At 33.1% G+C, this 25691-nt stretch overlaps 2 protein-coding genes across 4 annotated transcripts in view; one reads left to right on the forward strand and one right to left on the reverse strand.

Annotated features, from left to right (window-relative positions):
- Positions 1-13282, forward strand: part of polybromo (protein) — a 38805-nt gene extending 25523 nt beyond the window's left edge. Inside the window, exons 23-29 of one of the 3 annotated variants that reach the window (XM_088270198.1) lie at positions 407-701; positions 1811-1941; positions 2811-2952; positions 8301-8487; positions 9380-9462; positions 10956-11097; positions 11768-13282. In XM_088270198.1, the coding sequence (XP_088126324.1) occupies positions 407-701; positions 1811-1941; positions 2811-2952; positions 8301-8487; positions 9380-9462; positions 10956-11097; positions 11768-12041 (1254 nt within the window). In that variant the 3' untranslated portion in view covers positions 12042-13282. The remainder of the gene's footprint in view (positions 1-406; positions 702-1810; positions 1942-2810; positions 2953-8300; positions 8488-9379; positions 9463-10955; positions 11098-11767) is intronic. The other 2 variants (XM_088270199.1, XM_088270200.1) reach the window with 2 other exon arrangements.
- Positions 13283-14384: 1102 nt separating this feature from the next.
- The window catches only part of 5PtaseI (inositol polyphosphate-5-phosphatase A), a 41450-nt gene continuing 30143 nt past the window's right edge, over positions 14385-25691 (reverse strand). Inside the window, exon 12 of the mRNA XM_088270185.1 lies at positions 14385-20253. Within this exon, the coding sequence (XP_088126311.1) occupies positions 20090-20253 (164 nt within the window). The 3' untranslated portion in view covers positions 14385-20089. The remainder of the gene's footprint in view (positions 20254-25691) is intronic.

The raw sequence follows: 25691 nt of genomic DNA on the forward strand, positions 1-25691 counted from the left end.
TAGTTATGCAAAAAAATCACTTCAAAGACAAACCGGCAAATCGCTGGCATTGTGAGTCAGTGACAAATTGACCTTGGCCGGCAATTCGCTGACTTTGTGTTGCATTGGGTTAAAGTTCATTTGAAAATGTTAAATTTTTAAGCAGTTTTTAACAGTTGAACTTTGGCATGAAAGTGCATCCAAAATAGGCGAATTTACGCCAGCTCTAACTATAGGAAATAAAATAAAATATTCAAGGAATAATCATTACGCCCCGAATGTGTCGCCACACGCTATCTAACCTAGTATTCTATAGGGCAGTACGCATGGAAAGGTTATGAAAAAAATTCAAATGAGTGTTATAAGATAAAATAGGATATTTGAATTTGTTTAAATTTAGCTTTAATTTCTCAATATCTCCCCCCAGATGAACTTCTTCTGCTCGGAGACGCTGAAGCCCGACGACATGGAGATCCTGCTGGAGAGCTCGCTGGACGAGTCGTCGCTGGCGTCGCCCGCCACGCCGCTGTCGCTGGCCGCGCCGCCGGGGGCCGCCTCGCCCGCGGCCGCGCCGCCTGCCACGCCCGTCACCAAGAAGAAGCGCGGCGGCGGCACCCCGGCCGCGCCCGGCGAGGAGAGGAAAAAGCTCGTCACCGGGTACATACTCTACTCGAGCGACGTGCGGAAGAACATCTCCGCCAAGAATCCAGAATCTACCTTCGGTAAATATTTCTTCTCAATTTACAGTTTTTACTATTCATCCTCCATTTCCCTTCTGACCAAAAAACATCCAATATTTTTAGCTTTTCCACTTTTTTATTTGACCAGCGACCGGGTTTCGTCGTTACCGACATCATCACCAGTCTGATGATGTCGGTAACGACGAAACCCGGTCGCTGGTCAAATAAAAAAGTGGAAAAGCTAAAAATATTGGTTTTAATCTAATAATAAATTAAAAATGCAATTCCATCACGAAGTGTCAGTGGATAATATAAATCTATCAAAAAACATCCTTCGCTCTAAGCTCCTTCACTTAGCTACTTTGTTTGTATTATTCTTAATATTATTAATATTTAAAGCATTTACTTTGTGGTTAGTCATTTTTACTTATTTATTTTTTTACAAAAATGTTAATAATATTGGTATAAAACCACTCGTTGAGTGGTTTGTATTCATATATTACGGGACTGATCATACTTTATGACTTTTAATTATCTAATCTGTGATAAAGATGAAATTCTGATGCAGTGATATTTACACTTTTTAAAAAAAAATCTGTTAGAAAATACTTACTTATCTTAGTGGTTTCAAAATGCACATATATTCATTAAAAGTTCATCAATTCGATATTAAATGCATCAAAATTCAAAGAGTACTGTTTTGAATTAGCAATTTGAAATATTTTTAACCCATTGCGGCATACCTGCCGCCAAATCTTGGCTGTAGGTATGTTTTTACATTTGCAAATCAGCCGCAGTTTTAGCTACGCCCCCATCCGTGGTAGTTCATATTATAAAGATATTTTAGTGTGATATCTACTAATCAGTAAATAAAGATTTTTATGCAAATTTATTGAAGACACTAATTTTTTGTTTTGTTACAAAAGCAGTAAATGACGTTGAACTTAATCTTTTTCTCTTTTTACAATTTTAAATTTCCGTTGGAATATTATTTCAAATCATTAAATGTTTTGTTTGAAAAACTGCAGGGACCAGAACTTATTAAGAATAACCAATATTTAAACCATTTGTATGATTCAAAAAGCTTTTACTGTACATATTCTCCGTACGTGCAGCAGAAGTTAGATGAAGTGCGCGTGTTGTGTGTCTAGGTGAGATATCTCGGCTGGTGGGCAACGAGTGGCGATCCCTCCCGCCCTCCACCAAGCAGACCTGGGAGGAGAAGGCGGCCAAGGTCAACGAGGAAGCCATGGCCAAGTTCCCGGAGCTGAGGGTGTCTGCAGTAAGTGACCACAGAATGTACTTAACTTCCTTATACATATGCAGTAAGAATGTTCTGTATTCAGGTAACAAGTCATTTTCCGGACCTTGAATATGGTGAAAATTATTAATTAAATTTGTTTGAATCAATGGCTTTAATCGTATTATTGAATATGTATAATTGATATTGTGTATACTTACTATAAACAGCTGGGTAAAATCCAATCATTTAGAAGATCCAAATTATTGAATCCGTACTTTAAGGAAACCAATATGTAGTAAGTAACGAAACAATGCATCTTTTGTCAAATAAATTGCACCAATAAGGCCAGAGAATCTTTATCACAAATATTATGGCGAGTAAGAAATGAAAAAGGTTATCAAAGGTTTTTACAAATATTTTAAGCTTAAACACTTGAATATACCACTTTAATGAGTTTTAATTATGTAAACGACTAGTTTCGAAAACGACAGATGTTTTCATCTTCTGGTACAAATTAAAACAATAAGTATTAGTTTTAATTTGTACCAGAAGATGAAAACATCTGTCGTTTTCGAAACTAGTCGTTTATATAAATAAAACTCATTTAAGTGGTATATTCAAGTGTTCAATTTTAGTAAAATAATCATGTCATTCCACAAAGCTAATGCCGAATCAATAAATAATATAATATTTTAAGCCATGAACATGACATAAACAAGTATCGACATTATGAGTACTATTGTGAAATATTTTTTCAATGACTCAAATATCTCGGATAGTCCACTTCCCAGTTAACTCTACCCCGGAAAATCGGAAATGCACTGCATAAGGTTTTTTCCACTTTTATTCTTTATATGTGACCAGGTTTAGCCGTGTAGCGACCGTTATTTTTATGTGTATGTTTGCAGCCCTCTCCTTCTATCCAGCCTTCGGATAAGAACGAGAAGAACTACCACCCGGACTTTGTGTACGAGTGCCTGTGGGACGTGTGCGACTACCAGTTCGAGGACTTTGGGGACTGCACGGAACATTGTATAGGTGAAGGCTCGGGTTAGTAATAAGAATAACACTTCCTTGGATACCGCCATCCCACCTCACTGCCACTACTAGTGACTCGGTAACTAGCTACTAGTACTAGGCCTCATCTGCTTCTTGTGCGTCCTGAATCTATTGGAAATATAAAATTGGAAAACTTCAATATTGCAACCACCAAAATTTACTTTAAAGTTCCTACTAAATTACATATGTAGTAGGAACGTTCTGTATTTAGGCGATTATTTATTTTTTGTTTGTGAAAGTTTGGGGACTTTGAAAATAGTGAATATTATAAATAATGTTTGTTCTAATTAATTTTAGCATATTATTGAGTATGTATAATTGATATTATTTATTTATTTATTTATTACTTATTTATTTTTTCACCCAATATTTATTCAATATTACCCTGGACTGGTACCGGAAGCGGGGGCTGATCACCTTTCCTTCATGTGTTAACGATCAAGATAACACTGCGTTTATATGATGCAGTGCCCTATGCACAATTGGGGTGCGGATAAGGGTTTGACTGAAATGAATGAATGAAATCTGCAATAGTGTTAGGTGACAAATTTTTTAGATTACGAAAAAATTGTCAGTAGACGCAACTCTGTCTTCAATCTGTCATGCCATAATGTACGGTAATCAGGTGTGTTTCACATTTTCAAAGAGTAAAGTGATGATTTTTTATTTTACACTGGTTGGGAATCAAAAAAAGACAAAAAAACTCCAATTATTTGGACCAAATGTGACATTTCTTGAATGAGGGAACCATAGACCAAAAGTGACTTTTCTTAAACGAAGGAACCATAGACCATAAGTGAAATTACAACAAAGGAACAGTAGAGAGGGAATTTCAAGTAACCAATTTTTCTGTGGAAAAAAATTCTCTTCCAAATAATAACATATATTTTGATCATAAATGGGCATTTTCAATTATAAATCTTATTTTGGCAGTTCGGTCGGTATGTATGTAGTTTTGGGTACGCACAAGAAATAGATGAGACCCTTTTTAACTGCTGTGTAGTTTAGTCTATGCTTTCATATTAATTTTCTGATGAGAATAATAATTAGAATTTATAGTTCATAGAAATAGATAAGGCTACTGACTGATTTTTGCCACTTTCTGCTTATTCAAATTTTAAAAAAATGTACTTTTGAAGTTTGACTGATATTTATTGCATTATTTTTTTAGTTTAGCGGTTTGAATTTGAAGTGTACAAAATAAAGGAATAGGCTACAAAAAAACAACATTTTCAATGTTTTTTGACATCAGTAAATGAAAATGTAGTTGTGGTGAATTAATAACTATATTTTCATTGACTAATATGTATCAGAAAAATCATGTTTGTGTAAAGGCGTATTGTATTGCTTTTTAAGTATTTATGATAAAAACATTGTCTATTTGTCATGTTTTCACTTAAATACTTAAAAGGCATTGTAAAATACCTTTCTGCATACTTGAATATCACAAATGTTGAATTAGGTCAGTACTATTAAGTGTGTGATTAGATTTGTTTGTTTGTTTTTTTTTAATATGCCTTTTTTTTTAAAACATGCGTAACATTCACCGATTCTACCCATCAATATACATATCTAGAAGTTTCAAGAATTTGAGTAGTGTGGTAGTCAATCATGGGTAGAATTGGTGAATGTTACACAATTGTAAAGTGATTACTTAAACCAGCCTGTGAAGGTTGTAAGTCCTGTAAATGTCCAGACATCCATATTATTCTTCATCTATATTGAGATGTCAAAAAGTAATGAAAATAATATTTAAAAAAATTTCTAAATTATATCTTCATACTTATAATACAATAGGTACCAGAGAAAATTTCATTAGAAACATTTTTAATACAGTGATGCCACGCATAACAAACTTTCTGTTCGCCTATTACGTGACTCACACAACGAAACTCGCTTCACGCAACGGACTGTATCGTATTTGGTCTTACCGCTCCAACGCTCCAAGGTCGCACGCACTTGTGCGAACATACATCAATGCGTGGCAGTCATTTGAGCTACGGCAACATAATAAAGCCCAAAAAGAAGCTTCATCTGACAGTGAGTAGGAGCAATCAAATCAACCAATCTCAACTGCTGCCTTCGAGGATATCCCGGTCAGATGGGAAGAGGTTTAAGAGTTTCCAAATTCAGCTGAGGCCAACAGGATCAACCATCTCTACAGGACACCCTTGCACGTTATTTCCGGCAGGTGTTGATGAAGAAGGAGAAATAGACAACCTTGGAAAGGTTATTCAAGAAGCCTGGTTGCCAAGAAGGTAGACTCTCCTAAATGTGACTAAAAAACAAACAGGAAAATAGTGATTCAAGAATAATGTTTCAAAATTGGTTCATATAAAAAGAATTTGAGTAGTGTGGTTGTCAGTAATGGGTAGAATTGGTGAATGTTACACGTGTGTCAAGTGATCACTTAAGCCTATGACGATCTTAAGCCCCGTAAATGCCCAGACTTCCATATTTTTCTTCATGTTTGATGGATGTCAAAAAATAAACAAAAAAACATATTTTTTTATGTTACTTCTCTTCAGTTATTTGGGCACGTTGCGGGTGGTAATGAGGATAGCCTGGAACGACCGGTTGTGATCGGTAGCCTGGAGGGGAAGAGAGGGAGAGGAAGATCTACACTATAGACCGATCAAGTTAAGGCAGTAGCAGGCACCTCGGTGTGAAATAAATATTTTAACATGTATTGTTATGGGAAAACGCATTTCGCATAACGAACTTGTTCTTAGAATGAATTAAGTATATTATGCTAGGCATCACTGTAATTTTGAACCAGAAAGTGATGGCAGCCAAGTTGATACAGTCGAGTGCCTTCCTTACTGCTACAAAGTTTGTTTTTTTAATTACATAATATTTCTATATATTTCCTCCAAAATTCTATCCACTACCCTTTGCCCATTATCCTAATCCTTGACTAATATTTGCATGTTTGGGATTATATTACGGACTGACTGACTTGGTTTTTATATTTTAGAACTTTTGTTTCATTTTATTGGAGCACTCAATATGTCGGGGGTTGAAAAACTAAACATTGAATGGATTTAAAATATGTTCTAGTACTAGTATTGATTTATTTTACTAATCAATTGACTGCTGCAGCTGGCTTACTGCTTTGCCATAGCTTTGTCTGCTGTATGATCTGAAGAACCCACGGGTTTTACTTCAATTTTTCACAACGGTTAATTCAGATTGCAGTAATTTTTTGCTTGAAACTTTGGTTTCATGCTTTTTATTGTTAAATATTTAAAAATCCTTTTTAACTCAGTAGTGATTGTTCAAAAATTTCAAGTATATTTTATTAATAAATTACTGTGTAAACAGAATTTATTTTACCAAATTACTGTTTTTTTATTATTTTTGTGTAAGATGTATTTCTTTCAAATATATTTTTTTATCATATGATTATGGCACTCCATCAAAGATATTGAGTGCTAAAATAAAAACACATTTTTATTATTGCAAATCGCTCACGATAAAGCAATATCTCACATAACCCCTCAATTTATTTCAAGAAAGGGAAAAAAGTGTATGATATTTAGATTTCTTTGTTGTTTAACAATAAAAATTAAACTAAATCAATAAAAATATAAATGTTAGTCAGTGCTTTTGATTGCATTGTCGTTTCGCAGATTTTGAATTAAACATGCTAGAAATATTTGCTTTCTTTTTTCTTTCTTTACCATTTGTCATCAGGCTGAGCTACAGCAACACTTAGCTGGTTACAGCTAGATCATATGTATCATAAAATCTAGATATCATGCAGTTTTTGTAATTTTTTTTAATAAGTGGTGTGCAAGGTATTGCCTTATCATGAGTGATATACAATGGCTCTCATTATGAGCATAATTTGTTCCAGAACTTGGTCTGAGAGGTTCCACTGTATTTTTAGTGATTTTTGCAATTGTGTTCTGTTGTTTTAAAACCTTTTTTGTACAGAATGTAGAAATTTCGCAATTTCCAGTGTCGGTAAGTAAAAATGAACGTACAGTAAAAGCCACGCAGAATGTTATTCATATTTGCACCATTTAAGAAAAAAATTAAAATAAATATACATTTTAAATAAATTACATAGATTAAATTTGAATTATTTATTTGATTTTAGTGAAATTATGCATGCTTTTATTATTATTATAGATTACTCAAAGAAAGCGTGTAGCGGCTGCTTCAAGTACAGTATTTTCTACTCAATTTAGAAGGTCCTTTAAAGGTTCGCCAAATTGTCTATCAATTGTGTCTTTCTCAGCCTTTATTGCGGTCATATGATATGGAAAAGGGCCCTTAATGCGCGGATTGGTTTATATTTCAATGCTCTGGTAGGGTAATTGTCCATTCCGGATACATCCGTTACACGACGCTTTGGAAATTTGCGTCTCGTTACTTTTGGATTGTACACAGTGGAGGTCGATCACAACTGAGTGTCATGTAAATACCTAGTAAAGGATAATTTAAAAAAAAAAATTCGTTTACTAACTTTTAAAAACTTTCTCCAAATATTTATATTGCTAATTAATAATTTATTTTAAAATTTCACCTGTTTTTTTTTGTGAAATTCACTGCCAAATTTCATTTTGCAAAGATCTTCTTCTGTGCGTGTCATGTCAGGTCCGTCTGACGTTGACTATTACTTGAGAGTAATTGTCCTTGTCTTGGGCAGTTCTAAACGCAGAGATCAGCTCTCTAACCCTTTCCACTCAGTCTATATTGGTTTTTATTCCACAAGCTTTATGCTAAAATTGCGTTTGTAAATAAAATTGTTTTTCACTTGCCTTAAAACTTTTATTTTACGAGTTATTACATTGAAATTATAATTCTTTAAACTATTATTTTAAAATTACCCACAAAAAGATGTATACGTCACTTAACATTGGAGTGGTAAGAGTAAAATTTTAAATTGAGTTACTTTTTACGTTAATAACCTACAATGTAACCCTAAAGATATCTTTAAATTTCTTGAATGTTTTTCGCAGATGCTTTGTGGCACATTTTACAAACTTTATAAAATAAAACTAGAACTTTGTTTTTAACCATTTTTTATTAGTATTTTTCTCCAACCAACAACAACTCAAAGTATCCCCGAAAAACATTCAAGAAATCACTTCTTTGAGGTCTTAGTGTAAGTGATTAACGTAAAAAGTAGTTCTAGTTATATTTTATTAAAGAATTTTTTAAATTAGCAATGACCCTGTATATCTGGTTTAGTAAATTTACTGTAGAATAAATTATTTTAGCACGACGTAAACAATTTTACAAAACACCCTTACTAGGTATTGCCTGGTATTCTATAAAGAGCTGTAGCGTATAACCTCAAATTGTGTAAAGTCGTAAATTGTGTGCAGGGCACATCCAGCAGTACTACAGCGGCGGGGGCCCGTACCAGTGCCTGTGGCGGGGCTGCTCGCGCCAGAAGAGGCAGGCCACGGCGGGCGCCCCCTTCCCCAACATAGCGCGCCTCACGCGCCACGTGCGCGACCTGCACATCAACAAGGGCAACGGGAGGAACGTGCCGCAAGCTGACAGGAACAAGTACGTATCCTTCTATCTACATCTCAACACGGATCGGTCACGTGCTGAGACAAGAGGGTTTCCGGCATATAATAATAGAGAGAGGACGATCGAGGAAATAAAAAACTAGACAAAAATATCGATACACGATTTACACACAACGAAGGTTTGATAGTCCCAAGAATTAACAATAAATATGGGAGTCCAACACTGCAATATATCGTTCCGAACATTTTTAATTTGTTGCCGACAGATGTTAGAGGTCAAAATAAAATATGGAACAAAGGAAAAATAAAGGAATGGGTAAATGATCAAGAGTTAATTTTATGAAAATTGTAAAATGTTTACATTCTTAATCTTTTTCTCTTTTTTGTGTGTATATTAGGTTCAAATCGTTAAAAACAATAAAAAATGTATTAAAAAAAGAACTCCACCGACAAGACACACAAGGCTTAAGACACACGTGGCTTGGCTTGGTGGATCTCTGCAAAAAAAAATGTTCTAAATATGTAAAAATTGTGATTGAAATAAATGTATACAAATAAAAAATTTAAAAAAAAAAAAAAAAACAGGTCGGTCACGTGTTGAGACAAGATGGTTTCCTGCACATAATAATAGGGTCAAAATAAATATGGCCAATTTTCACTCATATATTTATTTAATATCACCCTGGACTGGTACAAGAAGCGCAGGGCTGATCACCTTACCTTCGTGCAATTAACGATCAAGATAACACTGCGTCGCTACGGTGCAGTGCCCTATGCACCATTGGGTGCGGATAAGGGTTAGAAGTAGAATAATAGAGGGGGCGATGCAGGGAACAAACGCCAGAGGACGCCCACGCCGCCAATACCTAAGGGACTTGTACGAGTCAATCAATGCTTTGGTTGTATTTAACTTGAAATATTTTCAGAAGTTTTATGGCGTCGCGCAACAAGGCCAAACCTTCCGTTGTCCAACACCGCCCGACACCTTCCATGGCCTCGGGGCAGACTGGTAAATACATCACATTATATCTAGCACTTAAATACATAAGTACCCATATATATATATATATATATATATATATATATATATATATATATATATATATATATATATATATATATATATATGTATATATATATATATATATATATATATATATATATTTATATATATATATATATATATCGTAGTCATACAGGAGAAAGTAACCAAGTGCATTTATCTTACTAGCTTCATATTGCCCTGAAAAAAATCCCAATGGATTTTAAATTTGGAAGTATAATATATTGATATATTATTTTGAGAAATAAAAATACTTTGTGTTTTGATCCACTCACATTTTTATTAACCAACTAGTTTCGGCAACAACCTGTCGCCCTCTTCAGGGATTAATTTATGACTCATATGTCATGAAAGTCATAAATTTAACCCTGAAGAGGGCAACAGGTTGTTGCCGAAACTAGTTGGTTAATAAAAATGTGAGTGGATCAAAACACAAAGTATCTTTATTTCTCGAAATAATATATCAAATATGATCCACAAAGTTAATGCTTTCAATATTCAAAACATATAATATATTGACTTGTTAAAAATGACTAACTTCATTGATGTTTATTTTCTTGCCGAGCTAAAGTGACTTAATGGCCCTCCTGAACATTTTACGTTTTGTTAGTTGGTTGCTTTCTCCTGTAAGACTATGATATACAAACTGGAGTTGTAAAAACGTCAGAATTGTCTCTGCGCAGCTTCCAAGTTATCACTATTTTTATAAAACATTTTTATGGCCAACGCAACCTGTTGCCCGTTCCATGTTGCATGGTTACCAAAATGGCAAGATGTTTACTTGCTCAAGGTCACTGTCCCGCAGGCCCACCACCTGCTCATGGCTACCACTACGATTTTCAAAAATACCCTTCATTTGGTGTCACCATATTATTCACTTTTTTAATGGTTTTATTTCAATATTCAAAATATTATAAATTAGTAAGTAGTAATTAACCCTTTCAGGACAACTGGTTACTGCTGTTAACCACAAATTTAAAATAAATTGTCTAATAAAATAAAATAAAAACCTGTAGGCACATATGCCTACAGGTTTCTAGTTAAAACAATAGCGCAATATGTGTTGCCTATGTTACAGAAATAGTGCTTGTATAGATTTCATGTTGGTATCATTGTCTTGGAGCTTATTTCAGACTATTTATTGTGGCGATGTGCACATGTCGGGATATTTATAGGTTATCTGATATTTATTCAATATAAGCTGAAGCGGAGGGCTAATCACCTTTCCTTCGTGTGTTAACGATCAAGATAACACTGTCTTTATATGATGCAGTGCACCATCGGGTGCGGATGAGGGTTTGAAGAAGAAGTATATTTTACAAAGGTATTCAGGTGTGTGACCCGCGGGACGCGAATACCGCTTAAATTTTTTGATATTTCCACTGAAAGCATCATTATTGATACCATAAGGTTTAAAGTGTTATTGTCTGTGGTCGCAGTGTCCCTGTCCCAGATGTCCCCGGTGCGTGGTGGCTCGCCCATGCCGGGCGCCGGCGCGGGACGCGTCATCGCCCCTGAGCCGCTCTTCGTGTCGGTGCCGCCGCGCCCGCACCGAGTACAGCACTCCGAGGCCTACATCAGGTAACCACTGCCAACCAATCCAACCGCAGAGATAGTTTGACTTAGTAATTCTTTATCATATGATACAGCGGGACCTCTGTAATCCGAACCCCCTCTAATCTGAACACCTCTATAATCCCAATGCCCACTCATCCCTCTTGCCCATATACATATTTGTTTTATTTCATAAAAATACCCTACAGATTCTCTGTACTGTAAACTGAACGCTCCACCAGTCCGAACAGAGGATAAATTTTTGGCATTCGGATTATAAAGGTCCTGATGTACTTCATATCGATTTTATGCAAAAGAAATATACAACTTATTATTAGTATGTATTATAATGTAATTTAGGAAAAGCATTCTATGTTTTTTTTTTAACTCAATAATATGCATTACATTGATGATGACGTTTTAAAAATGATCAATAGTATCCAATGATTCGCAACATAGTGATTTTTTTTATATATTTTTTTGGTCAGGTAATGTTATAACATTCTCTTTATCATTCATACCACTTAGAAACTCAGGTCAGATCAACTGCAGACTGACGAGAGAATGATTATTGCGAAATCAGTGATCGTGAAGTTTTTTAACTAGTATTACACAAAGTACAACACCCGTCCAAAATGTGTTCAAAATATAGATTACAAAAAAAGAATGCCACTAACTGGATTGATTACACATTCAGGTACATTGAAGGACTCCATTCCGAGCAGAAATACATCTCCCCGTGGGAGAAGAGCTTCGTGCAACCGCCGGCGAGCATGGACGCCCCGCAGCCCAACTCCGCCAAGCAGCTGTCACACTGGTTCAGCGAGGAGCTGGTCACCAACATCACGAGCCAAGACGGCGGACCCGTCACCCACGCGGAACCGCAGAACGACCCCAAGGTCATCAAGGCCCTGTGGAATCTGAGAGATTTGATGTTGAAGGATGCTTTTGCGATTGGTAAAAATTTGTAAAAAAATTTGTCAACCTCCGTAGTTTAATTTGTCTTACTCACTTACTTTGCGTGTGGCTCTGGCTTCTTTTTCACCCATATCGCTAACTCCTTTCAAGAACGTCATAAATCAAAAAACTCAATTTTTCAGGAGAAAATTTTTAAAGTTTAAAAATATAATACAATGTATTAAAAATAAATATCAAGCCACTTGTTGAACTTTTTACTGTGTAACAGATTCTTTTAGGTAAAACCTGAAGATTTTTTCTCCGTTTGAAAAATATTTAGTATATTTAAAAAAATAATTAAACGATACCCTTTCTTCAAAATGCAAAAACAACACTTTTTGTCCTGTAGCGGATAAATATTAAGGTAAAAATTTGCCTCTTTTGCTGGGATATAGTACATTTTCTGGGCATTCCAAAAACATGCACAACTAAAAATTGACAATTTTTGATTTATGACGTTCTTGAAAAGAGTGAGCGATATGGGATTAGAGTCTTTACTCCAGTTTTGTTAGCCAGTCCACCGCCTCCGGGTTCGCCTCATGGATATCCCGAAGGTCACCACCAAAACCTTTGTGCCGGCAGTCCTATACCATGTGTCTTATGGTCACCTATGGACTCAATGTTTACGTTGTAATAATCGTTTATAATTCAACAACCTTTTTTATCGCTATATTTGACAATTTTTTAATCATCAGTCGATAGGAGGACTGCTTTCCCAAAAGTAGTAGTGTTAATTTTAATATTTAAATTGAGTCATATATTTGTTTAAATATTTATTAATGGTTTCAACAAAGCATCCATAGGTGACTCAAAGCTATGAAGGATTGCCCTCTCGAAATCGTTAGTGAATATAAAAACCGATGTAGGTGGTACCAACTAGTTTATCTTCATTTAATAGTTAGCATGTTTAGCTGCCATCTCAGGTTCGATTTCAAGTGGGAGTAAAATAAATTTAAGGTTATTTTCTTACCTTATGATCTGACTGATCACTTTATGTGATAATTATCAAGTTAACACTGCGCTGATCCGATTTGGTGATCTGCACATCATTGAATCAGAAAGAGAGAGAGGGAGTAGTACCAAAATGTCATAAGAGAGTATAAAGATTGTTTTGTGAGAATAAATATCTTTTTATACATACGATAGGTATATTTAGTATTACATAATTTAATCGATTCGAATATATTTCAATTATTTTATGATTTTTTTTTTATCTCTTGTACAAATTTAATCTGCAATAAAAGATTATCATACACTTTTGTTTTATTATTGTCTGTATTTAGTTGTTGGACTTGAAATTCATCTTGAATATAATATCCACATGACTGTTACATTGTAGAATGCTACGCATTCCATGGACCGATATGGTCAGCGACATAAATGCGCTCTAAAGAGCAAGGGCAGGGAGACAGTTGCCGACTGATATCAAGATCCGGAAGGTGTCCTATCTGGGACATGTGCGTAGAGGAGAGAAGTACGAGCTATTGCACTTAACTGATTAACTGCCAAAAGCGTCTTAAGACGCATAATTTTCTGTGAACGGAGCGCCGCTCATACAAAAATTACGTCTTAAGACGCGCCGTTTTAAATGGACTTTTAGTAAAGAAAATCAATTATTTAAAATGTACAAATATATTAAACGAATAGTGACATTTATTGAGAATATCTTTGCATACTTAGAATTGAAACAGAATTTGTTTTTACCACTTAAAACGTAAATTAAAGAGAACTTTGTCATCGTAACAACTGATGGCGCTCAGGGTTGTCCAATAATCCCCAAGTTGCCGTCACTGCCGAATCTAATGACAGTGATTTTAGTGTCGATTCTGATGATTTTTAATTTTTTTAAATCATAGTGTGTGTGTGTGTGTGTGTGTGTGTGTGCATACTTTTAATATTAAACTAACATAAGCAATTACTTTTGACATATAATTTAGTTTTCATATTTTCTATGACAAATTTTGTGACAACCCTGCACCATGAACAATTAATTTTATGATCATGCTCTTCATTTATTTGGTAAGTTTTATAAATAAACGTTATTAGACTTTCAACATCGATATGTTAAGGTTTTATTTTTGTCGTAAAATTCGCGGCGTACTGGGTACCGCCATACATGTACCCGCCGGCAGTCAAATGGTCAATAGTGTCGACGAGGTGTGGGCAGAAGTCAGATCTCCTGGCTCCGGAATATACGAGATTGGAAGGGGATCAGGACCGTTGAGGCGTTGTTTAGGGCTGCCCAAGACAAGGACAATGACTCTAAAATGATAGTAGACGTCAGGGGGACCTGACATGACAGGCACAACAAAATTTATATTAGGAAATAAAACAAAAAATATATCAGTTTATTTTATTTGTGATTTCAATGAAATATTACATTTCAGTATTTTTAAATGAAAGGTACTGTATGAAAATAATCAGTGTAAAATACGGAGGGCTAAATTTGTTATTTCCGTTGTGATTTGGACATTTCTTAACATTTGTTTCTTCATATTATTTTTTGACATCTCATCAAAGATGAATCAATAAAATATATAAATATCAAATCAATCATCTCATCAATAGCTTTGTTTCTTCATATGAATATATTTTTCTTCTTTAACAGTGCAGAATTCGGATTTTTTATTTTCGGATAAGTTGGTTGTATATAAATATTTTTATTTTTTATAATTTATTTTCCAAATTATTTTCTAAAAGCCTCATAAATCACTTAAAAGCTAACTTAAATAAAAAATTTAAAATAATACTGAATATTCAATTTGAATGTAAATCATTTTCATTTTCCAAATAAATTAACTGGGCTCATTAGCCCATAATAATATTAATAATAAAAGTACATTTAAAATTCACTTTTAATTTATGAATTTTTAAAGATTTTTCACAAAATCAAAAAAAATACATAGCTTGAAATATCTACAGCTTAAATTTTTAGCCATGGATAAAATTTTGAACATGTCTTCTTTTAACCCTTATTTGCATCTAATGGTTCATAAGGCGCTGCATCGTCTATAAGCAGTGTTATCTTTATTGTTAAATACACAAAGGAAAGGTCCTGCGCTAATATTTATTTTGACCCTATCGCTGCTAATGCTGAACGCTTACCACTACACTATGGAGGCAGACAGCTAATATAACTTGTAGATACATAAAACGTGTTTGGTTGTGGTCCCGTGGTTAGTATCGCAGACTCTTGAGTCAGACAGAGTCTCTCGGTTCGAACCAACTCTACCACAATTTGATACCTATTTCTAAAATGAGCCACTTAGGCTCACAGAAATATGTAGTATGATATTGAAGTATTTTTGTAAAGAATAAAAATACAAATATATATTTATGTTTTTCGTAAAATAAAACAATTTCTCAGATTTAATTTTCGAAACAATGTTTTTTTTTCTAAATTATGCCTTCATAGTGTAGCATTAAGTGCGAGATTCTGGGTTAGATTTCAGAAGAATCAAAATAAATATAAGAGATTTTTTCACACCAATATTTATTTAATATTACCTGAGTGAAGGATTGAGAACCTTGCCTTCATAAGATTAAGATCAAGCAAATATCAAATCGATGCGGCACCATTGTGTGCGGATAAAGGCAAGAGAAGAATATTATATTGGATAACCTGAAAAAAGTCCAGTGTCATTAATTTTACATACTTTCTTTTCTTGTCTCTCACATAAAAATAACACATTTTCCAATTGTTTGGAATCATCCTCTTATTAGTTATAGTAAATCACTGGTCCTTCAAGAGTACCAATTTGAGGTGTGAGGTCCCCAAATCTTTCCATCGCATTGTGGCGAAACAATTGGTGACATAATTAGTACATATAACATTTAAATGTGCCATGAATAAAAAAATTGGCTGCAGGCGATTCCTTACTATGATTTAGACCATTGCCTAAATGCAGAATTATCTAAACTGCATAACAGTACATTTTATGGGGGACCCAATTGAACTTTTGAAAACGAGTTCTCTCAATCATTTGGTAGTATTTTCATTCGAATATTTAGATTGATAATGATTGAATCGCTATATCTTAAAGTAAGAACTTTCTGCATAAAAAAATCAGTAGCATATTTATGCTACTGATGACATAATAACATAACACATGAATAAAAACGAAATTAATTTATATGTGACTTAGAAGAATTCTGCATTCAGACGACGTGTTGGTAAAAACTATATACATATTAATAAATAAATACCCGTCAATTATTTTATATTGATAATATAAACAATTCAAGTACAAGATGCCTTTCAAAAAACAATATCAAAATTTAAGTACATACATATACATATAAATAATTAGTGATTTCTATATCCATAAACAATGATTTGAACACAGCGTCACGAATACATGACGTATTAGCAACAGTGGTAAAATGTATACAAAAATCTGTGGGAATATATATATATATGTACATATATGGTAGATTCGCAACAACTGTGTACACAATACATATGTGGAAATATTTGATTAAGCTCTTTTTGTTTCTATTCTAGATCTTCACACTACTAACATTTAACATTCAATATGTACTATACTTAATAATATAACCTGTTGGAATATATAATACACATGTGAAATAGAACAAACCTCAAAATTGACAACTGACACGTGAAATTTAAATATATGTGTACATCGTAAAAATACCAATATTTCATCAAAAAAATTATGCATAAATTTCATGATTTCCAACAGGCCAATATTACCACTTATGGTTTGGTAACATCAACTATGAAACTATATTTGGTTTACACTCATCTATACACATGTTTGTATTTTTGCACTATTTATGACTAGAATACGGACTCACTGCACGGCTCAGGGCTCTAATACATTTAGAGTTAAAAAACCTACAGTAATAAATACAAATAATAAATAAGTTTGCACAGGTAAACCTCGTTTAGTCATGCCAACATTACAGACCATTCTGTATAATCTCTTGAAAATTTATGACTGGTGAATTCGATTTTAAAAAAGGCTCAAATAATAATAAAAAATAATCAAATTATACCCTTCAGCATGAAAATTTTTCAGAAAAAATCTAATGGATGGATAAATATTTAGTTAAAGTTATCAGGAAAACTCTTTTTTATCTAGTCGGCAACTCATAACTGACATCATCCAACGTATATTTTTCCCATAACTATAACAATCGTCCATAATCCAACATGACACGAAAGTCATATGAACATAGATTTCCAGTCACTGTTAGCTAGTTCCCAGTCGAGTCCTAGCGTGACTCAAGTAAGGAGTATTGCATCGACGAGTCTGCCAAATCGTATTATGAGTTGTCGGTAGTGATTTGCCTGAACTATATATAAATGAATGTATTTGTTTTTATAGACTAATCAGAGTGGTGTTCGGGCAGTCTTGTTTCCACTAGTTAGTGTCAATCTCTTGCAGCGACATGGTTTATATAAAAAATAATAATACAACAATAATGCATGCTTCCACCATCCAGAAAATATGATATCAATGAATATCTTAATATGTAACTCTTTAATCATTCAAGTAAAATATTTCTTTATCATTTTTTCTCTGAAGTGTAGTGGTGAGGTAATAAATATTTAATATTGCCCTGGACTGGTACCTGTAGATCATCTTACCTTCAACAATTAAGAAAACACCGCATCGATACGATTCAGTGCCCTATGGCACCATTGGGTGCAAACAGGGCTTAAAAGGAGATATCCTCCTACATTTTAGTGAACCTAAGGGACTGATTGAAGTCAGACTAACGAAGGTATTCCTTTACAACTAAGTACGCCTTGGTTTTTACAGCAAAGCACGGAAAAGATTGAATACTACCTACAAAGAAGACTACACAAATACACATTTTCAAATTTTACACACACAAGAGTTAAAAGATCTACTTTACAGACACCGAGATGTTTGTAAACAAATTAAGTATCTCTCTTTTTATTACATTCAAATCTAACTCGAATTTCAACAATCACAACACATTAATTTAAGGAATATTTGGTGTTTTTGTTAACATTAAAAATATGTGCCTAAAAAGATATGAAGCAACATTTTGCATCAATAAGAGTTAGTAGTAGATACACTTATTCAATTATGAAAACCATTAACAAAATCACATACTCCTCCGAAAAAATAATAAATTTAAATCTATGTATGTATATAAATGAATATATTTTCAACTGTTCAGAATCAGCTAACTACATATTGCTCTTTACTTTTTGCATTCAATATGCTTTGCATGTACTCATAATTTAGATTGAAGCAATATTTAGATAATTGGATATTTAGATACAATTTTTCATACCTATCTCTTATCGCGATATCTTCTTTTATTCGAGCAGCTACAAATATTAATCTACATTTTTTTTAAAAACTGAATTGTATTACCAAAGTAAATAATGAAAAGTAATTTTAAAATCTTAGATACTAAAATTACAAAACACAGAAAGCAGAGAGTGGACGTTTGAAATAAATTTTCTGCAGAGGTAAGGGCTTATCACAGCACTGGTGTAATAATATCAAGAAAGTGGTTTAAAAACTAAAGAAATAGATTGTATGAGTGCTATACGCTATAAAAGTGGTAATATTTTTGATTATGTGAATAGAATGATGTTAAACTAAAGAAGTTGCAAATTTTCAACACCTCAAATGTATCAAATCTTGTCAAATCTCAACTAATGTTTATACTAGTTGCTGTCCAGGTGTGGACAGAATTTAATTTCTTTTCAATGAAATGGTGAATAGATAATTTAGGGCTTCGCCCAATTTATTCTAATAATTACAATTTTGATTCAAAGTAGTAAACTCATATTGGAAATCCAGCAACCAAGTAATTAAGTAAACCTAAGGAGTAGAAATATAATTCATGAGAGACCTGTAAGACCACAGACTAACTATTTTATATATGTGTAAGACCTTATCACAATAACATGAACTCAGTCACAGTTATACAGCAAAAGGGGTTGCCAGTAATAAAGACAAATGGCACTTAATAAGTTATAATCGAGTACTTAGGAAAAGTAAAAATTACTGAACTTGCATGCAATACAAAATATGTAATTGAGTTTGTCACTAAAACTACTAAATAAGTCTCTGGCAAAGTGATGCCGACTTTATTTGCATCGCTTAATACACTGGAGAACTCTGATAACCCATATCTTTTAGTGTAAGAACAATATTTTTACAGTGTACAGTAATAAAATATTGTAAAAATTATTTGTAGTAATAAAGGATTCCGTGCTAAGCACAGCCATCATTATAACTATTTTTCAGTTAAGAGGAAAGAACATACTATAAAGTATAGAAATAAATGTAAAATACTATGATTGGTGTATCACTATGGGTCTCAGTACGTCGCGTGACTCAGAGCATGTAATGCCATTAAATTGGTCATGCAAGCATATTATTGTTATATTTATTAGCTGATGCATTTCGAGAATTAAAAATTCAACCATGAAGGCCTCTAGCCCTGTAGGACTTTATCCTAATAATTGTAGTCAGATTTATTAACCCTCAGTGTAAGTCTCGGTTTTCGTCTCTTAGTTAAAAATAAAATAAAGACTGTATATATTTTACAACTACAATCCGATAACATCCACAAAACTACTACGCTTTTAACCACTCACAAGACGTTTATTGTATATCGTCAACTATACGTAAAACTACATCAAATCTCCCCACATCCCACCATCATAGGAAGTAACACTTATCAAGTTACATTATCGACATCCATGAGAAGCCGGTAGACTATAGTCTACCAGCTTATACATATGGCATCAGGGAGACGACATCCCTATGTGAGAGCTATGGTTTACTAACCAATTTTCTTCAAAATCATGGAACATGTTTGTGTACAAACTGTCAATTTGATTAAAATCCTACATCTTAGAACAGTCATTTGACATGTTTTATTACAGCAATTTATGCGGCTACAAAATGCGTTCTTGCGTTCTTTACTCTGCTGTATAAGATTTGGTTGATAATTTATTATACAAAAGACTTATTTTACGCAAAATCAACTCAGCAGACTAAATAAAACATAATTTTCCAAACAATCAATGTTTCTAATAAATTCATATGTCGGCCTCTTTGAAGATGTTTTCCTGGCTTTCCCCTTTGATGTGAATGTATCGCGAGGAACCGTTCTCTGGTATGATGTAATCCGGTTGAATTGTTATGTCGACTAAATCACTGCCGGATTCATCCGGCTCCACTTGCACCTCGTGATGGCAAAAACCTGCAAAAAATAATATTTAATGATTTTTGTCATTTTTAATCTGTTTTGATAAATATATTCGCATTGAATCTCCCCTTATAAATTAAGATTTTGACATTTACGACTTCTTGCTGTGAAAGATTAAATAATATAATACCCATCACACTAAAAAGGTGAAAACTATTTATTTTTCTTCAATATGTTCTTAAATATGTTCTCACGGGGTTTTCCCCTACTAAGGGAACATCCTACAAAGCACTAAACGAAATATTTATTAGTCATGCAATCATAGACATGACCTATTCCTTATCCAACCACCTCTTATTCAATCATCAAAAGCTCTTTTATAAATATTAAATGAATGATTTTAAAGATAATGGGAGTAGATGGTAGGGTTTTATTGAGAAATACTCGGTCCCTTTTTTATTATACTTGATGTGTTTCTGCATTTTTTTATTATCTATAAATGCTTTCATGTAGTGATTTGTGTTCTTTAGCTGGGATGTGTTTTCTTGTGAAGTGTGTAAGTAATTTTTAAATGCATATGTAAGGATTGTCTTACCATATAGTTGTTTAAATGTCACGAGTTGTAATTTGTTGAATATTTCTTCAGTGACTACTTAAACATTTGATTGTCGCACAAATTTCATATATTCAAGTGTTACTAAGATCTAAAGATTTTAAGTGAAAGATAAAAAAAGGATACTTACTTGGTGCGTGCATAAAACAGCAAACAGCTTGAAAAACACTAAAATAAATTGCTGTATTTAAAAACAAAACTGGTTTTAAACATGGATAAATGAATAGAACAATAATGTTTTCATTAAAATTATCATACTAATGTTATTTAATAGTGCTTTTTTGGGTTATTACTCCGTATATTGTTCATAATTATCCGGGCTGATAACGGAGGCCATATTGCAGTTCGAAATTTCAGCAAGAAGATGGACCCAGAAAAACACACAAGTTATTCTATTCATTTGTCCAAATTTGGTAGCATGCAAAATTTTAGGAATTAAATTGCAAATAACACAAAAAGGCAAAATAATAAAAAGCAAATATACAAAAAAAAATGTTTTTATTCATAAAACTAGTCAACAAAACAATAGTTATTATATTAATTAAGGGAAAAACACACAAAATGGGTTTAAATTATAAAGATCTTTAGTGGTTTAATAGTAAATTAGCATGTCATATTGATTAGGTATAATATAAACTATAAGCTACTTAATGAAAATAACAAAAATATGAATTGTCTTTATATTAAACATTCTCACTAAAAATGTAGGGTTGTCAGAAAATTCTGTTGTATTTTCACATTTCCAAGTTAGTTCAAACAAGCATAAACTAAGTATCAAACTTTCATATTTTAATCCACGAAACTCTGCAAAAACACAGAGAACAACTGACATTTTTGCCTGACATCTATGTACAGAGAGAATTATGTACTATCTATGGCAGCCATCTTTGTTTGAAATAAATAACTCCTCGGTGTGCATAAAAATAAAATAAGCATAAAAAATTACAGAATAAGGTGACTACTCTCAAATCTAAAGATTTTGCAAATACCTACATAAGTTGATAGTTGGAAATATTCTCCCTTTCACATAAATGGCAGTCTACAAGTGTCACTGGATTTTACACAAATCTGGTAAGATTCATGTATTAACATGAAAAAATATGGCCACAAGTATGGATATGGAAAATACAGATTAACGTGAGATATTATTACTCTGATTCTCATATGAAATAATAGGGCTAAAGGAGAATGCCATCAGTAAGTTTTGTGACTTTCAGTATAATTAAGATGTCAATGGACAAAGTGCATATATATGACACTGTATTTTGTATGAATTCCAGCAAAGCATATGTAAGATATATCGCTCACTCCTTTCAAGAACGTCATAAATCAAAAATCGTCAATTTTCAGTTATGCATGTTTTCAGAATCCCCAGAAAATGTACTATATCCCAGCAAACGTGGCATATTTGAACATAATATTTACCCGCTACAGGGCAGAAATTGTGGTTTTTGCATTTTGAAGAAAAGGTATTGTTTAATAATTTTTTTAAATTTACTAAATATTATTCAAATTGAGAAAAAACCTTCAGGTTTTACCTAAAAAGATTTGTTGCACAGTAAAAAGTTCAATAAGTGGCTTAATATTTATTTTAAAAACATTGTGTTATATTTTTAAACTTTAAAAACGCTCTCCTGAAAAATCAAGCTTTTTGATTTATGACGTTCTTGAAAGGAGTGAGCGATATGTGCACTTGCGTGCAGGTTGTGGAACCGATACTGTCAATGTTGCCATATTTGAACTCTGTATGGGTATTGAACCAAATCGAATACCACAGAACTTTCCCAATTAACTATAGGGTGAGCCAACTTTGACTGACTGTTTTAAAATTTGTATCTTTTGTATTTTTTTGTTGTTGCTAATTTAAATTTTATTGGCTAAATACCGAGTGAGATGAAAATAATTAAATTTTATAATTTTTTTATGATTGAAAATTGTACGATGTAGAGAAAATACCGTGAACATTTAATGCTACAACAGCTTCTGGTGCAAATAGGATTAGAAACCATCCCACCCCTTTTGAGGAGTGGGGTGTATTATTTGATCACATCGCCTAAACAACTAAAAAAGCTGCGGAGGCCGAGAGAATCCATCTGTTGACTTGCTTTCTCAAGCATCTCAATAAATTGAAAAATAGACACTATAGTAAAAGATGAATATTACAAAAAGTTATACACACTTTAATGCATTAAGTCCAAGTCAGGCCACCCTATATTTAAGATACATCATTTTAGGCAAGAGAAGATATGTACGTTTTTGAACTTTTAAAGGTAAAATTGTAAACAAACTGAGCAAAAATTAATGAATACCGCGCACATTTTAAATATGGCACATAGAGCTACAATTTTGTTATAACATATTCTAAACACGCATCATTTGGTGTTACATTGTCTTTCATCTCGGTTATTTCAAATTAAAAGTCATAGACGACACTTAACTTCAAATGACATGACAAGTGAGTCATGCAACAGGCACACATCTCAAAACAAGCATTCGTGTAAATGCCAAGTAATTATATACGCTCTTCAAGTAGACATAATTGTTGTACGACAGAAGCTTTTTATCTGCACGAAGTCTTTGTCTATGAACAAAATCCATAGAAATTGACACAAAAATCCATAGAAATAAACTCAAAAAATTTTATCTAGCAGAATAGTTTTAGACTGGAATAACTTGTGAAGCTTGTTGTCCACTCAAATGGACTTTTAAAAAACTCAATGTTTTTTCAAACCAAGAAAATTAGAGATGAAATATATCCAAACCAGCTAAGGGTGTCAAATATATACAAATTATAAGAATAATTTAAATCGAAGATGATTAAAATGACTTCTATAAATGTTTGTACATATATAATCTTCTGCATATGGTTGTCAATTTATAAGATTTTATATTGTAATTAGTTTTCAGGATGCTGTTGTTTCAATCGCCGTTGGAGTCGATATCATCACAGTAATGTTTAAAAAAAAATTACAATTTCAATCATTAATGATGAAATTAAAAACTACATTTTTTTTACTTCAATTTCAAATTATTTTCAACACAGCAAACAAAACCAAATTTTCACCACCTTACAGCATTTGTAAAATGCAAAATTTTATCTTTTTATCAGTGAAATTAATTTATAAAAATGTACTTATTCACAACATAATTGAAATAAGTACTGTGAATTTTAAAAAAGTAGGTACTTAAAGGAAATATTTTATTTGAGACTATTATTTAATCATTATGGCAACATTTTCGCTAACGATGAAATGTTTAATAGGTACTTTTGACCACATGAATAATTTGGTTGATCATCACAAAACTGGGGAAAAAAATATCACCTAAGACATAATAAAAAGGAATTTTAGTGACTTTAATGTAATTTGTACTGCTTTTTTTAAATTCTGATTTACGATATAAAAAAATATTACAATGCGCAAATTGATGAAATTTTCACTAAAATTCCTTAAAAATGGATGTAAATAAATTGATATTATTCTTTTTTAGAGCACCAATTGTCTAAATAATAATAAAATCGTTAAGTGGGTAATACTTTGATTAATTGCACGTTAATAGTAAGTTACTTAAATATAGTATACGTTGTGTCATATTGTCTAATTTATTTAAGATAAAGGCCTTTTCCACCTAGGTTTTGAATATTTTTCCCATTATCATTTATTTCAAAGGTCAAAAATATATATCTATATACATATACAGGGTTGTGCAACGGAGCGTTTTTATGAATGCAACTAATGAATCGGTCAAGGTCAAAAACATATATTTTTATCACACATTTAATGCAGTTTTACAAAAAAAAATTATATACAGTGGAACCTTTCATAACGGGCACCTCTCATAATAAGTAATTCGCATAGTGAGCAAAAAAAATTTGAAAAAGTTTCTCCCTTAACCTTTTAAACGCGTTAACTTTGTTCCTAAGAGACGCCCGTGCGCGGCGGTATTTCGCCGTTTTTTAAATGATTACTTTTATCATGTATTTAGTTATGAAACGATTTATTTTCCTGAACCAAAACGTTCAATGGGATTCATTGTGCCTTTTTGGTACTCTATAATACACGTGTGTCACATTATTCTTGAAATATATCGTAATATAAACAAATTAGATCGTAACATAAATAAATCAAAGCACGCATCGTGTGTCACTCTTACCCACTGGCGATGCGTAGCGTCGAGAGTGAGACAGATATAGGGCATGATTATGGCGCGGACTAATTACCGACCGCAAGAAAAATCAGGGATCTGTTGTTTTATTTATCCTTGTGATGTTAAAAATTATTAGTCAGATATTTCAACAGATGTCATAAGGCCGAGGATTGACGTATTATTTTATCCAAAGTTCCACACCATGAAAAAATCCCTCCAAGTTGAACTGAGGTTCGAAACTTGGAGCAAAGTGAAAACAAAAACGCTTATGTCAGCCGCGTATGGGGCATGTCTTGTTAAAACACATACAGTTATGCGAGCCGCGTGGATCCGGTTAAGCTTCATTTCGCATTATGAGTTACAGAGAAAGGTCGAATCCCTTTTCCACGTTGAGTTGGGACTTTCGCGCCCGTCAAAACAAAATGTGTTTCGCTTATCAAGTAAGATTCTGAAACGAATTATGCTCGTTATGAGAGGTTCCATTGTATATTATTACTGAAAATTAATTAAATTATTGATGAATTAATCAAAACTGTGATCTGGAGCACACTGTTGTATGGAAGTGAAATATTAAATATCGGGCAGACAGAAAGAGGGCAACTGGAGGCGTTTGAGATGTGGTACTACAGGTGCATGTTGGTTCATTCATCGGTTGGAATGTGTTAGGAATAACGAGGTATTAATTATGATAACAAGTACAACAGCGAGCCAAATGGAGGCCATAATATAAGAC

This window comes from Brachycentrus maculatus, unplaced genomic scaffold (assembly GCF_059751285.1).
Source record: "Brachycentrus maculatus isolate JH-2025_06_01 unplaced genomic scaffold, ASM5975128v1 h1tg000374l, whole genome shotgun sequence".
In the NCBI taxonomy this organism is placed as follows: domain Eukaryota; kingdom Metazoa; phylum Arthropoda; class Insecta; order Trichoptera; family Brachycentridae; genus Brachycentrus; species Brachycentrus maculatus.